The sequence below is a fragment of the Dasypus novemcinctus genome, chromosome 4 (assembly GCF_030445035.2).
Source record: "Dasypus novemcinctus isolate mDasNov1 chromosome 4, mDasNov1.1.hap2, whole genome shotgun sequence".
NCBI classification, from domain to species: Eukaryota; Metazoa; Chordata; class Mammalia; order Cingulata; family Dasypodidae; genus Dasypus; species Dasypus novemcinctus.
The window spans coordinates 163,432,675-163,448,192 of record NC_080676.1 but is presented as its reverse complement, the minus strand read 5'-3'; the positions used below and the strand labels follow the sequence as shown (position 1 = coordinate 163,448,192).

The following is a 15,518-nucleotide window of genomic DNA, read 5'->3' as shown; positions in this document are numbered from 1 at the left end:
GTAGTTGGGCCACATTGAACAATTGGTTTTTACAAAGCGAGTTGTAGGTGGTGGTTTTGTTTGGTTGGTGGGCAGTGGTTTTTTTTGGTAAAATCACTCTCAGTTTGCCCTCGGGAGGCCGTGGTACTGAGCAGCTGACAGTGGGGCTCCCTGGGTCGGTGGGTGAGGGTCGTGGCTCGTACCTGCTGAGCCCAGGCCCTGCTACCCGCCTCTGCCCGTCTTATCCCCCCATCTGGGTCCTGATCTGTCCTGGAAGGGCTGTCGTGAAGATTAAGATAATGTGAAGCATCAAAATGCTCTAGCAGTTACTGATTGCACAGTATGTTTAGGACGCTGTGCCACAGGCATTGTCCTGAAACAGAACAATTAGAGAAATACCCCATTATTTGGATTAAATTCACCAATAAGGGCCTTTCACTGAGCTGAGTCAAGTCTAACAGCACACAGCCGTTGTAAGTAGGGATCGGGTTCTCTGTGAGGCACCCCAGATCAGGAGCAGTCCTGAAGGCTTACTGCCGGACCTTTCTTTGGCCAGCAAACGGTCTGTCCAAAAGCTGGGGACAGCAGTGGTGTGTCCCCCAAGGGCAGGTCCCTCTCCTGGCCACTGTGCCTATATAGCCAAGACTGCCTGCAAGGAGCAGGGTCACTTATAACGCATCCAGTGCAGGTACAAGTTCTTTAACCCCACTGAGTCCTGCACTTTGGGAGCTTGTAAATGGCACGCGAGAACAAAAACAAAAAAGGACAGTCAGGTGGCAAGCCAGGAAATTTAGTCATCTAACTCATCCTTTCTTTTAGGTGTAAAAATGTTTAAAGGTAATTTTTTAAGAATAAGGCCAGAGCCAAGCCAGTGCCCCCTTCTGTGCCTGTAGGTATCGCCAACCCTGTCTGCACAGCTCAGCTGGACCAGCCTGTGCAGAGGTTCTCCAGCCCCCTGACGAAAAACTCCACCGACCTCACCTGGGAAGAAGAAATCAGCTTGTGAGTGCCCTGGGGTGTCGGGCTTGGGTCTCTACAGCCGTGTCGACTCCACAGCGGAACCCTGGGATCGTTCTGTCACACTGTTTATAGGAAACAGCTTAAGTTAAAAGGTGTGCTAAGTGTCCGAGGTGGCTTCAAGTCAAACATGGATTTCTTCTGCAGGCAGTTCTTACCATAATTTCTTTCTCCCCTCCGTTCCCGTGCTCTGTTGTTTTTTGGAGAGAATTGTCGTTGGGCCTCCCAGGGGCCTTAGAAACACCCGCCATCCTGAGCAGAGTGCGGAGAAACTTTGGACCAATATCAAAATCTAACAAAGAAAGTCGGGAAGGAGAAAAGTCAAGACCGATTTCCCTCAGGACTAGGGATGTAAGAACCCTAAGTAAAATATTATCACGTAGAATCCAGGAGCATGTTAAAAATAATTCCCCATGATCCGTGAGTCATACCAGAAGTGTAAGGAGGTTCACTATCAGGACCTCTGTTAAAGACGTTCACCAGATCATCAGGTCAGATAAGAAAAGAATCGCAAGGTCGCCATGTATGCCCAGAAGGCATCGAGTGTCACGTACCACTCTTGCCTGATTCAGCAATTCTTACTATAAAGAAAATTTACGGTTACTTCTTTAATAAGATATTAAAAGTCATCATAAATGGTGAATACCAGAAGTATTCCCACTAGAGTCAAGAAAAGGATACCCACTGTTTTGTTCTAGAAGTACTGGTTAATGCAATTTGATAAGAAAAATTAGTGATATACTGGAAAACCGATCATTGCTAGGAGACGATATTATTGCATATCTGGGATACTCAAGAAATCAACTAGGGCTATTAGAAATAACAAAAGATATAGGGTAGAAAGAGATAATAGAAAAAATAATAGAAATTATATTTGGCTGTTTACAAAAATATAGAAACGATTTACTTTCTGATGCTTAAACAATAAGCATGTAGAAAGGTTTCTGAATCATTAACGGAAATATGATTAATCCCTTAGAAAGCTAGATAGAATTTCCCAACTGGAAATACAAAATTAAAAACTGTAAACAGTCAGAAACTTCTGGAAAGAATTAAAGTAATGTAAACCTCCACAAAAGGGAGCCACCGTTTTCCCCCTTACAGGTTGGTAAAGAGAAAGGGTGATGCTAGGTAGTGGAAGTGAAAATCGGGGTAACCATTGTGGGGTGAGCACTGTGTATAAAAGCACCTCTTCAATGAGGCCGTGTCCTTTCCCTGGAAATGACCATTTTCCTAAGGAAATATAATCACACAATATATATGCAAATATATGCAAATATAAATAGATGCAAATATAAATGCATAAGGATATTTATCTCAGCTTGCTTATACTTCTGAAAGATTGGTTAAATAAAATTTCATAGAAGCAGCTATTGGAATACTAGACAGCTGTGAAAAACCATGTTGCTCTGGAGTGGGTGTGGCTCAGTGGTTGAGCACCTGCTTCACCTGTACGAGATCCCAGGTTCAGTCGTGTTGCTCTGTAGTTTCTGACAAGGAATCACGTCCATGATCTCATGAGTGAAAAAAAATTTATGACGATCAAGGGAAGTATATTATACTCCAGATTCCGTTCATAAATAAGTATATAGCACTTCCTCAGTTGCACTGGCCACCTTTTAAGTGCTTGACAGCCAGCGTGGCCAGTGGCTGCCCTCTCGGTCAGCCCACGCAGAGAATATTTCCACGATGGCGCAAAGAGCTGTAGGACGTCTCTGGAAGGCTGTCCACCAAGGTGCTAACTGTGACTGTTTCTGGGTGGTGAGGTTGCAGAAAATCTTTATGTCCTTAGTTACATGTGCCTGTAGTTTCTTAAATATTGGGGATGACCATGTTCCTTTTATAATCAGAGAAAAGTCCTATGTCAAAAGAGTAATAAGACGTCGCATTTTCCAGCATTCATTGCTCTCACTCCTTTCTGCAGTGAATTGAATGCCAAGTCGAGGGAACTGGAGCTGCAGATTTCTGAGGACGGCGGATCCTCCGAAGGTGGGTGCTGCGCAGTTGGACTGAAGTGTCCTGCCTTCGGGAGGGTCGTCCACCGCCCTGACCTTGGGAAGTTGGGGAGCTGGGGTGACCCTAAACCACCCCGGGTTGCCATGAGGGAGCTCTTGGTCCAGAGCCCATTTCAGTTTTGAACGGGGTTGTGTAGCTTGGGAAAGTGTGTGTCCATCTAGCTTTTCCTTGTTAAGTAAGCAACAGCTGCTTGAAATGGACTCGTGCAACTAGAGGTAAAGTCTCTGAAGCGATTGGGAATCGTTAGTATTTATTATGCTTTTAAAAATCCCTGTGAACAGACCAGATTGGGGGGCGGAGGGATGGTTGTCTGGCTTGTGTAGCTATGAAATCATTTCCTTACCTCCTAAAGTTAGGCAGATGGAGGGGAAAACAATTCCAGCTTCTCCCGATTAGCGAAGGTTTGGAGGCAGTTTTGGAATTCTGTGACTGGGTGGGACACCCATGAGATAAGAACTGAGATTCCCAGGGAGCCTCAGGTGGGGCGGCTGTTTGTGTAGAGAGAAGCACAGGCCTGGGGCCCCGGCAGGAGTCCAGCCCCATCCAGGAGGCGGGACCTCCGAGTGTCCAGCTCTCAAAAATCCAAACAGTGTAAAGAACAGCTGCTTAACCTGTACCTAGATTCATCTATTTTTTAAAAAAACTTTTGTGTTTTCCATTTTCTTGCTTATTATTTTTTTTTGAGGTACTGGGAATTGAACCCAGGACCGTATATGGGAAGCAGGTGCTCAAACCACCGAGCTACACCCCCTCTCCAGAGTCATGTGTTGTCAGCATTTTACTTAATTTCCTTTATCGTTTGCACTCCCTTGCTTTCTGTCTCTCTGTCTCTGTGCCTCTTTCTCTCCACACACATACACAGTATTTTTTCTGAACTGCATGAGAGTAAGCTGCAGACATCCTGGCCTTTTAGTCCCACATCCCTCCCGTGGACTTCCTGGGCATAGGGACATCTCCTTGCACTTCCGCAGTACAGCCATCAGCTCCCTGAGAGTGGACAGTGACTCAAGTATTTTTACCTCCTCTAGCACCCGCATCTCCGCCTGGTGGGTTAACACAGACGGGTCCTTTATTGCAGATATTTTCCGCTCCCATCCAGGGTGTCCTCAGCCTCTCTGCCTGGGCCGTCCCCGCAGCCTCTCCTTGTCCCCCGTGGCTGTGGCGTTTCAGCAGCATCCTGCGCATTGGGCGTGTTGACAGCCAGGCCGCGGGGCGGGAGCATGGGCTGTGGGCACCTTGACCTTGGCCCTCGCGCCTTGACCTTGGCCCTCGCGGAACCCCGGGGACACGCCAGCGGCGCTCCTTGCCCATCTCCTGTCTTTCCAGGTCTGCTTGCAGTGACGACTGTTCCTTTAGATTTATTTAAGAAGCAGCCCTGTGGACCTCAGAGCTTCACGCTGACCCGGGGGTCCGCCCCCAGCCACCCGGTCCTGGGGTCGGTCACTGCGGAGGTACGTGGGCGACCCCTTCGACACGACGGGTTCTCTTAGGGCTCCGGGTCCTGCGCTTCTTCCAGTGTTGAGGGAGAAGCTCAAAAGTTACCTCGAGAACTACCATAGGACCCGGACTGGGTAACTCCCCAGAGAATTAAAGACCCGGACTGCAGTGGGTATTGGCTGCTCGTGGCAGCATAATCCACGGTAGCCCAGAGGTGAAAGCCACCCACGTGCTCGTGGCCAGATGCGCGGGCCCACAAAGTGGCCTGCGGACACAGGGGCCATCACGGAGCTGTAAGAAAGCAGGCTGCAGCACGGGGCAGCTTCGGAAACGCGCGGGGTAAAGTGAGGCAGGACACATACTGCTCATAGGAAATAGCCACAGAGGGCCTGCAGGTGGATTAGAGGTTACCAGGAGATGGGGGCAGGGGAGGGAGAGGTATCCTTGGTGGTGGAGTGTTCATGTTGGAAGCTTTTTAATAAAATTAAGGGGAGAGAAAGAAATGAGGCCGGTAGAGGTTTTGCAAAACGTTCCACAGCTCACCTTTCTAGACTCGGTGGAAGAGAGCTCCCGGGGCCGAGGGGTCTGCCCTGAAACTTCCCCTGGCCTGCTGGGTGGGTTTGGTTCTCAGCTTCCCGTCCTCGCGCGGCCCCGTTGTTCTAGGTCGATTCCGGGAAAATCCACGCTCGTGGAGAGCAGTGGCGAGGAGTGGAGGAGCCGCAGGCTTTTCCCGGGAAGGGGCGGCTGCGCCTTTGCCCGTCTCTGAACGGCTGGCCCCTTCCCTGCAGTTCTCTTACGTGGAGGCCGGCGAGCCCAAGCCCTGCCCCGCGCCTGCCCCCGTCCCCGCTGCCAAGCTCGAAAAGGCCCGGACGGTGATGCCCTGTGGGACCGTGGTCACGACGGCCACCAGCGTGAGGACCAAGCCTCGCCTCGACGCGGGGAGGGCGTCCCCCCCGAGCGCCGGTGAGGGGGCCGCGGGCGCCGTCGTCCCCCAGAGCTCCGGGGACCGAGCCGTGTGTTCAGGTCCTGCCTCTCGGGCGGGCAGAGCACGAGGTCCTGCGGGGCGGGGCGTTTCCAAGGAAATCCCGTGGCGTGGGGGGACCGGTGGCTGGCAAGGTTTTGCTTAAAAAATATTTGTTTTTGGGCAATCGTGTCTCCCATTTTGTCAAATAAATGCCTCTTTAGTTGAAGCAAGGTACAGCCCTGTAGTATATTCTGAAGCTAAAAACTGACGTAAGTAGGCACACTTTGGTGTAACGTATTCCGTTACAAGTGGTCGGGGTAGTTTTCTTATACTGAAACTTCTTTACTAGCAGCCTCGCTGTGTGGTCGTTTTAGATCAGCTGAGTGCTGTACAGGTCCCCGCCGCCACCAGCCTTGGAGACGATGTCTCTATAAGTGTATGACCTGTTTTTAAATTGTAAAATTTGTCTCTGCTTGTGCAAAAGTCTTACCTTCCCAGCAGAGGTCACTTGACACAGTTCTGAATGCAAAGGATAAAGTGAAATTCCGGTTTAATTAAAACGTTCCTGAATTTTAGTTAAACCAGGACTCCCAACACCAGTTTTGACCCCAATGATAGAAAAACAAAAACAAGAATAAGAGCGCCCGTTTCGGCAGCCCAAATACTAAAATCAGCACGATCCAGAGAAGATTAGCAAGGCCCCTGAGCAAGGACAACACGCAAATTCGTGAAGCAGTTGTGTGTTTTTAATGTAAAAACGAAAGCAAAAAGAGTAAGAGAGGTTGTTAGGAAAAGCCCCAGGCTCGGGCTGGCTTCCACGGGCGGTGACTCGGCGTGGAGGCGCGCGCCGGTTTCGCCTCTCTGTACCTGGCAGCCCACCTGGCTGGCTCCGTGCTCTTTGTAACGAGGGGCTTTCCTTGGCAGAGTCGCCCGTGAGAACGCCCGTCAAGGTGAAGGTCGTCGAGAAGGACATCGCCATCCAGTCCGTCTTGTGCCCCAGCGCCCCCGTCAGCAAAACCTTCTCCTCCTCAGACACAGGTAACGGGAAGTCGCTCGCGCCGTTCTCCTCCTCGGCGTTTTCCGAGCTGTTCTAGCGCCTTTCTCATCTGATCGGAAGGAAATACCGCCTCTTCTGAACTGGGGAAGATCTCAAAGGCCAGGGGTGCTCTAAGATCCCACTTTAAGTTCTAGAGAGTGTTTGAACAAAATAGATCTACAAGCCCAGTTTGCACCTCACCTGATAAAATTTCTGAATCTTATTTTTTCCTCTTGTTCAACGTACTTTTTACATTAATAATTTATAAAGTGAGTCGGACTCATGGGCCGCAATCACAAAAGCAATTTATTTTGGTCGCCTGCCCTCCCTTTAAACCTAAGAGAAGGAGTCCCCCCCCCCCCCCCCGGTGCAAATTTCGTATTTTCTGTGACCACTTTCAGGTAATAGACATCTTTAAAGAGATGCCTTACCGTCTTCCTAAATCGCAAGCACAGCTAAAGGCAGTGCTCAGTCTCCCCGCGGCAGGTGGGTGGCTTCTCTCCCTCTCCCCACCTCCCATCCACTGAGAGCTGTTACTGACCTTGTCAAGGTCAGCGATGGGCAGGGAAGAGTGGTCCAGGGCATAGCAAAGTCCTCTCTGGCAGGTGCTGCAGGAGAGGGCCTCACGTTCGCTTAGAGAGGTGGAAGTTTCCAGCTAACTCTTAATCTAAGGGGAGCTTTTACGGTTCCTGGGGCCCTGCTTTGGTGGCCCTCCCACAACTACCCAGACATCACAACGCCCTTCTTTGCTCAGCGGCAGCCCCACCTCCTCCCACCAGGTCCCTCTGCCACCCCCTTTGGAAACATAGCACCTAGGACACTGTCAAAACTCAGCGGGGAGAGCACTTTTGTATACCATACTTAAAAAAGTATATCAGAGCTGTTGTAGGTTTACAGAAAACATCATGCAGAAAATAGTTTCCATATACTTCCCCCGTTATTAGCACTTTGCACAGTGTGGTGCCGTTGTGATACTTGATGGAACCAGGTGATTGTAATTGTCCTACTCGCTGTGGTCCACAGCTGATGGGAGGGTTCCCCCTTACTGGTACACAGTCCTGTGGTTTTAAAAACATGGTATTCTAATAACATATGCCACCTAAGATGTCCCCTTTTAACCACATTCAAATCTGTAATTCGCTGCTGTTAATTGTGTTCACAATGTCGTGCTCCCATCACCACCATCCATCACCCAAACTTCTCCATCGTCCCCCACGGAAATTCAGTTCAGCCTCAGCTGCCCCTCCTTCCCCCGCCCTGCCCGGGTACCTGTATTCTAGCCCCCGAGGCGACCAGTGTGCCTCTTGGAGTTGTTTCCCAACAGTGTGCCTGGCTCCTTTTACTCCACCTGCTGCCTTCCAGGCTCGTCCACGTGGTCACGTCTGGTGGCTTCATTCCTTCTTTCAGGCTCCTAGCCCTTTGGCCCTTTGCCATTTTAATTTTCACCCAGGCAGAGCAGTGCTTGCAAGCGTTGGCTCTGGGTGGGGAGACGTGGCTGGCATGTCAGCTCTGTTCCCTGCTGCCCAGCACGGCCTCCTTTGTCGATGAGGATCGGCATGCATCTACCTCATATTGGTTTGTGGTATTTTTTTTGAGGTACTGGGGGCCGGGAATTGAACCCGGGACCTTGTAAGGGGGAAGCTGGCGCTCAACCACTGAGCCACGTCGGCGCCCCTGAGTTGCATTTTCGTTTGTTTCCTTGTTGTTTTTGCATTTTATTTTTAGGAGGCATCGGGGATTGGACCTGGGACCTCCCGTGTGGGAAGTAGGCACTCAGCCGCTTGAGCCACAGCCGCTCCCACTCATTGTTTTTGTGAGGATTACATGTAATAAATGTGCACAGAGCTCACGGAACTGTGCCTGGTGCGCGGGGCGCCTCCACTGGATTCTTCTGCACAGGAACGGCGGGAACCGGCTTCTTTTAGTAGCTGGCCCTTCCGAGCCCCGCCTGGCATTTGTTTGTTCATTGCTGAGTAAACACGTTGCCTTTCACAGTTCAAAACCTGCTAGGAGGTTACAGAAGGTTTTTTGTTGGCTTGTTTCTACTGTTCTTCATCAACTGTATTGAGATACAGATTAGATACAACATGTATTAGGGTTCTCGAGGGAAACAGAATGAGTAGGAGATATCTGTCAGTAATAAGAGATTTTATGAGTCTCTCAGGTGACCGTGGGATGCACAAGTCCAGGTTCCACAGGCAGGCTGCAAACCAGAGGCTCCGGTGAAAGTCCAGTGAAGGTCCTTGATGAGTTTCCAGGAGAGGTTGGCTGTCCAAAGACAAGCTGGGAAATTCTCTGTGTATGCTGAAATCCCTAAATCCCTCCCCCTTTTAAGGCATTCAGTTGATTGGATGAAATGTCACTCATTGCTGATGGCCATCTCCCTGGTCGATGTAGATGTAACCAGCCGTCTATGCGGGAAACCCACTGGCGACTAAAGTCCATAAATGTCCTTGTATCACAATTGGCTCAGTGCTTGCTTGACCAAACAACTGGGCACAGTCACCTGGCCGAGTTGAGACATGAGCCGAACCACCATGCAGTGAAATGCCTGGCTCCGAAGTGTTTACCTCAGGCTATTACCAATGGCCAGCAAACGCCTGGCTTGTTTTTGTAAGTAAAGTTTTATTGGAATCCAGGCGCGCGCATTCATTTATATGTTGACTTTTGGCCGCTCTCGTGGAGTCGAGTAGTTGTGAGAGAGCCTGGATGACCCACAAAGCCTAAAGTATTTATTCCCTGTCTTAGTTTTCCAGGGCCACTAGGACAAACACCGCACACTCACACACCAGGTATTCATCGTCCCAGTTTTGGAGGCTGGAGCCCAGCGCCTGGGCACGGTGGCCCTGCCTGCTCCGTGGCTGTCGCGGTCTGGTGGCCGCTGGCGGGCGAGCCTCAGCTCCATCTGTGCCATCCCGTGGCCATCCTCTGCCCTCTGCTTCTGTGCCCAAATTCCCTTTGTCAGGAAGGTCTCTCGTCCTATTGGCTCAAGGCCCACCCTGATTCAATTTGGCTTCATCACGACAGGGTCTTCAAAAATCCAGTTTACAAGAGAGTCTGCACCCCAGGACCTGAACGTGCCTTGTGGGGGGCCACGTCCACCCCCAGCACTCTGTCCCTTTGCAGAAAATCCCGGCCAGCCGGTGCCCTGGGCCCTTGCTCTCGGCCCCACGAGTGCCCACGCAAGGTTTGACTTTTGGCTCATGGTCTCACCACTGCCTTCCCTGCAGAGCTGCTGGTGTTGAACGGTGTGGATCCTGTGGCTGAAGTTGCCATTCGACAGCTCAGCGAATCCTCGAAGCTCAAGCTCAAGTCGCCACGGAAGACCACCCTCCTCATATCGGGGGTCTCCAAGGTACAGCCCCGCAGTGGGGGAGGGGCTGGTGTCCCACCGACCGGGAGTCCGGAAGGTTCCACCTACGGATGTCAAATTACGCTTCTCCCCCAGCCGAGGGCTCGTTTACAGTTTTGTGTTTAGGCAGTTGACCCTCAGCGGGTGCAGGGAGCCTGCGTGGTGATCAGTGATGCTTTCCCTGCTGAGTCGCTGGATGAAGCGAATGGCAGGATAAAGAAGCACATGGCGTGGACCTCACCATTGGCTCTGCCCTCGTCCCTGCCCCAGGCGGGGCACTCTCATGCTCCACATTACATAGTCCTAAAGGTTTCCTTTTTTTTTTAGGTACTGGGGTCTGGGGACTGAACCCAGGACCTCATCTGTGGGGAACTGGTGCTCAACCGCTAAGCCATAACGGCCTCTCTGAGTGGGTTTTTGTGGTTTTTTTTGTTTCACTTATTTGTTTTTGTTTCTTCAGGAGGCATCGGGAACTGAACCCAGGACCTCCCATGTGGGAAGTGGGTGCTCAACCACTAAGCCATACTGGCTTCCCTGAGTCAGTTTTTGTGTTTTTTTTGTTTCACTTATTTGTTTTTGTTTCTTTGGGAGGCACTGGGAACTGAACCCGGGACCTCCCGTGTGGGAAGTGGGCTTGAGCCACGTCCGCTCCCTGAAGGCATTTTACCGTTTTGCAGTGGATGTGGGTTTCTTTCGTAATCAGATGGGAGCAAGGACTGCCCTCTTCTCCCCCTTCTGTTCTGTGACGTCTGTGCCCTTGGCAGGTGGTGGGTGTCAGGGCTCCCCTCTTGGCAGCCACCTTACAGACCCTCACTCCTTCTGCACATCCCAGAGCAAACGGGCGGAGAGCGGGAAGTGGAGGTAGCCGGCACCGGGTCCGAGAGGGTGGGCGGAGGTGTGCCTCTTGCAAAAATAATTACTTTTTAAAGTTTTAATTTTTAAAAAATATTTCCCCTCCCCCTCCCCCATTATCTGGCGTCCTTGGATCCGCCCTCCCTCTCGGCAAACTTGCTCTTTCCCTTCTCTTTTACACTGTTTGTGGCGTGTATGGGCTGACTTCACTGAGCAGGGTCGGCGTGGCAGCGAGTCTCGCCCGGCCTCCTCGTATGGCCCAGCTATTCCGCTGTCCGGGTGCTGACCCACTCTGTTGACGACGCCCGCTTGTCTCCACCTTCTGGCTGTGGCGTATACCACCGCCATCAACTCGGTGTGCGAGCCGCTGAGCCCCTGGTCGCTGACCGCGCCTGGGTGCGCTCCCGGTGGCAGCCAGCAGGGGGCAGATCATGTCTGGAGCCGCCGAGCCCCGTGCTGGGGTTTCCTTAGCCGGGACCCTGTGCTTCCTTTCGTTCTGTTTCCGTATTGTTAGGGGCTCACGGGTGAATTTGATCCGTTGTCATAATTATTCTTCCTAAGGAATAGAACAGTGGGAACTTCTAGACGGCAGTTACATCAGCAAAGTGCAGGTGTCAGTTGTCACTGCGCGGGCTCCTATGTCGCCGCCCCTGGGAGCCCCTCTGCCCGTCCCTCCCACCCTCAAGGACCCCCTGTCCCGTTGTCCTACCCCCAGACTGGTTTAGCGCCAGTATTTTTTTCCCATTCTTAAAAGGACAGCGTGTGCTGGTTAATTTCTGCTTAGAGGGAACGTAAAGATGCTGGAGGAACGAAGGTGAAAAGACAAACTGAGGCTGAAACGCTGACGTTCACGTCCTCTGCTGCTTTTCGCTGCTCTCTTAGGAAGTCTAGAGTCTTCCGTCTCCCCTCTGGGGGTCCCCCAGGCCCTCCCAGTGCAGGCCCCTCTGTTGCAGGGGGGCTGTTGACTGCATCCTTGACACACTCCCGCCACAGGGGCTTCGCGGCAGGGGGCTGAGCCCTGCTGGGGGTGCAGGCGGCAGGGGCTGCACTCAACCCCCAGGACGCGCAGAGGGGCGTCTCATTCTTGGGGGCCCCCAGGCACCGGCGCCTGTGCGGGCTTCCCGGTGTTTTCACCCCTCTGCCTCTGCGGTGTGTCGCCTTCGAGCTCCTCCCCGCGAGCTGGCGCCTTCCCGGCCTCTTAGTCTCCTGGGGCTGCCCTAAGAGTGATGGAAACTGGGGGCTCCAAACAATGGACGACCCATGTCCAAAGTCCAGGCGTCGTCGGGGCCGTGGAGAGAAAAGCTGCCCCTAGCCCCCTCCCGGCCCCTTGGCTTGCGGGCACACCCCTTCCGTGGCTGCCCACGCCGCCCTCTGCACGGCTGCATGTCCCGACGCCCTCTTCTGCGAGGACACCTCTCGCGCTGGTCAGGGCCCCCCCGAGTCCAGGTTGACTTCCTCTTGACCGGTCACGGGCTCAGAGACCCCTTTTCCCAGCGAGGCCGTGGGGCGGGCGGTAGGACTTGGATGTGTCCTTTGGGGGTCCCTGATGACGCCTGCCCCCTCCCCAGACCTGCCTCTCTCAGGACAGCGAAGCCGCGCTGATGCTGGACTACGCCGCCTCCATGGACTGCGCCGCCTCCATGGACTGCGCCGGCCAGGAGGACACCCCCTGCTGTCCAGAGGCGGCCGCCGCTTCCGACCCGGCGCCGGAGGACCTGCCGGCCCCGGCCTCGCCTGCCCGCGAGCCCCTGGACCGTGAACTTGATTCCTGGGACGTGGAGAAGGACTTCCAGGACGAGGGCTGGAGCGGCCAGGCCCCACTTGACCCGGAGGGGGACGCGGACGGGGACCTGGATGGGGACGAGCTGTCGGAGAGCTCCCTGAGCATGTCCGAGTCGGGCGCGACGAGGAGGCACAGAGGTAGGTGCCCGCCGCCCCGCGGGGCCCAGCCCCCTTCCGAGCTCAGTTTTCCTCCTTGTCATCTGCATTCTGTCCCTTCGTCCGCTCCACACGCCACTTCAAAATCAGCCAGTGCTGATGAGCCACTTGGGGCCTGGGTTTGCGTGGTCGGCCCCGGTGGGGAGCGAGTGCGAATCCCTGCGGAGGGGCGTGGCTTGTCCTCATCCTGGGATGTGCTCCTCTCCCTTGTCCGGAGCCAGTGTGTGCTCATGCCCAGAATTGCTGTTCCCTCTGCCTAGGAGCAGAACTCGCACAGTTGTTATGTTTTTAATTTTTGTTTTCTCAGGAGGTACCAGGGATTGAACCCAGGACCTCGTACCTGGGGAGCAGGCGCTCCACCCCCGAGCTACATCCGCTCCCTCTCAAAACTTTTATTTGTTTGTTTTTAGAGATTTATTCATTCTTATTTCTCCACCCCTCGATGTTTATTTTTTATTTTTTTACGAGGCACTGGCAACCAGACCCAGGACCTCCCGTGTGGGAAGGAGGCACCTAATGGCCTGAGCCACCTCTGCTCCCTGTTTGCTGCGTTTCTCGTTGTGCTGCCTCACTGTCTCTTGGTTGCGTCATCTCACCATGTCACCTTGTTGCGTCATCTCACTGCGTCACCTTGTTGCGTCAGCTCACTGCATCACCTTGTTGCGTCAGCTCACTGTCTTCTTTAGGAGGCACCAGGAACTGAACCTGGGACTCCCATGTGGTAGGGGGCCCAGCTGCCTGAGCCGCATCCACTTCCCCTCAAAGTTTTTAGAGGGGTCACCAAAAGCCATATGCGACGATGGGGTCGGAAGGACTTGGAGCTGGGCAGCCGCTGGGCTTTCCTTTGGCGGTGGCCATCGGCCGCTCAACTAAGCAAAGCCAAAGCTGGTAGGCTCACCGCACGCCCCTACTCAGATCTGCAGAGATCAGCTAGCCGCCCCCACAATCGTTCATTGATTGCTGTACCTTGCACGCAGTGCTGAGGCAGCCATCTCACCGACTTTTCCATGGCCCTAAGCAGGACTTTACCCTGGAAGTGCCTTAGACGGGAGCACGTTTAGACAGCCTTGGGCATAACCCTAACCTAAATGTATCTCCCGAGGGAGACTGGCCCGGGGGCTTGGCGTCCCTCCAGACTGGGGACCCAGGCCCTGCCCAAGGCATCAGGGAGGACGCCCTGGGCCTCAGCCTCCTCGTCCGTGAAGCAGGGCCTGTGCCCACCCTGGACGCCCCCACCCCCTCCCAGCCAAGCAGAAATAGGGAGACCGAGCGCACAGGAGCGGGGCAGGCTGGCAGCAGGCGCCAGGCGGGGCTGTGGCAGGGGGTGAGGCTCAGCGCCGACTCTGGCGGGGGCACCGGGCGCCCCCGCCCCTCGACAGGACGAGGCGCCCGACTGTGGACAAGGGCCACTGAGGAAGGGGCGGCTGCTCAGCCCAGGTGCCAAGCCCGCCACCTGCACGGGCCGGGCTCCAGGGCCACCCTCCTGGCGGGGAGCGTAGCCGCGCGTGCTCTGCAGCGGCTTCTCTTCCCCTCTGTTCTCCTTGCAGCAGAAGCAGGGGTGATCGAGCCCCGGGGGGACATCCGGCAAGGCCGGGAGACATTTTTGGTGGTCACAGGTGTGTGTGTAGGTGTGTGCACGCTGCTGCCCTCTAGCGGGCGGAGGCGGGGCTGCAGCTAACCCCGCCCCCCAGGGCAGCGGGGGATGACCCGGGCCGTGCCCCTCGTCCCTGTCCCTAGGAGGGGGGGATGCTGGGAAGCTTGCCGGCCCTTTCCCGGTGTCTGCTTCCTGCCTCCCGGGCCCTTGTGCGGGAGCTGCTTCCCCACATCCCCCTCCCCCTTGCCTAGATGGAGGGGGAGGGAGAGGAGGCCGTGAGAGTCAGAAGGGCAGGGAGAGGGGGCGCAGGTCGAGCTTGGGGGGTCCAGAGCCCGTGCTTGAGGGACGAAGCCAGCTGCCCCTGCGCTTGCTGCCCGGTCCGGGGGCCTGCAGCGGCCGGTCTGAGTGTGTAAGACGGGCACCAACCCTGTCCGGGTTAGGCCAGAGCGGAGCAGGCAGGGTGCTCGGCAGGCAGACAGAGCAGGGGCGCCCTCTCCGGCCCCCACTTCCCCTCGACGGTCGATGGCCCGGCCCCCGTCTCCTCGCAGGCCCCAGCCTCCCCCCCGCTCCTCCGTCCACCCTGAAACGGCCCCACCGAGCCCCTCGGGACCTGCTCGCCGTCCCCGTCCTTCCTCCATCCCCCGGGATCCGTCCTTGCTGGCAGCGTGGCCAGCCCTTCCAGCCTGCCAGCGAAGGTGCCCGAGCGGCCCGGGGCTGGCGTGCGGGAGGGCGGGGGACGTCGAGCTGCGCAGCGGCTTCCGCTCCTCCCAGCGCGGCCGCGTAGACCAGAGATGCTGCGAAAGGAGCCTGTAAAACGGGTTTTTCTTTCCGGCATTTTCTGAAAGACTTGTACATCTCCAGGCGGTGTTGTTGGAATCTGAGACAGTATGTGCCACGGCGCCAGGTTGGGTTTTCCACCCCGATCTTGAAAACGGTGGTGCAGGGAGCAGCGCTGAGGCGTTCTCGCTCTTTGTGAAACTAAAGCTAAGTTTTTGGTTTAGGACCTGCCTGCGCCGGCTGCCATAGCGAGGAGCTATCTGTTCAGGCTTCTCCTGGAATTGCGCTGGCTCTGAGACCCATGTTGTAGGCTGCGGCCAATACTGAACTATAGCCCCAAAATCTAGGCTTATGTTTTTTTTTTAATGTACTGATGGAGCTTTTGGAGAAAAAAAAATTAAGAGAATGTCGCTGCATGTCCTACACAGCCGCTTCCTGTATTTCCGTGTGTGTAGCGTAAGTGGTTCAGACGTGCACTGCCCTCCCCTCTTGTTTTGCTCTTGCATGCTTTGCTTTCCCTCCTCCTCCTCTGATTTCACCCGCGCTCATGCCCTTT

The 15,518-nt window shown here is 54.6% G+C and overlaps 1 protein-coding gene and 1 non-coding gene across 3 annotated transcripts in view; both read left to right on the top strand.

Annotated features, from left to right (window-relative positions):
- Positions 1-15,518, top strand: part of C2CD2 (C2 calcium dependent domain containing 2) — a 58,875-nt gene that overhangs the window by 34,468 nt on the left and 8,889 nt on the right. For both annotated transcript variants that reach the window (XM_004466300.5, XM_004466301.5), the window contains exons 7-13: positions 873-981; positions 2,921-2,985; positions 4,339-4,463; positions 5,238-5,412; positions 6,338-6,451; positions 9,680-9,804; positions 12,222-12,573. In XM_004466300.5, the coding sequence (XP_004466357.3) occupies positions 873-981; positions 2,921-2,985; positions 4,339-4,463; positions 5,238-5,412; positions 6,338-6,451; positions 9,680-9,804; positions 12,222-12,573 (1,065 nt within the window). The remainder of the gene's footprint in view (positions 1-872; positions 982-2,920; positions 2,986-4,338; positions 4,464-5,237; positions 5,413-6,337; positions 6,452-9,679; positions 9,805-12,221; positions 12,574-15,518) is intronic.
- On the top strand, positions 6,056-6,160 carry LOC111766027 (U6 spliceosomal RNA). The gene has a single exon (XR_002798196.1). It is a non-coding gene; the product is annotated as a U6 spliceosomal RNA (small nuclear RNA).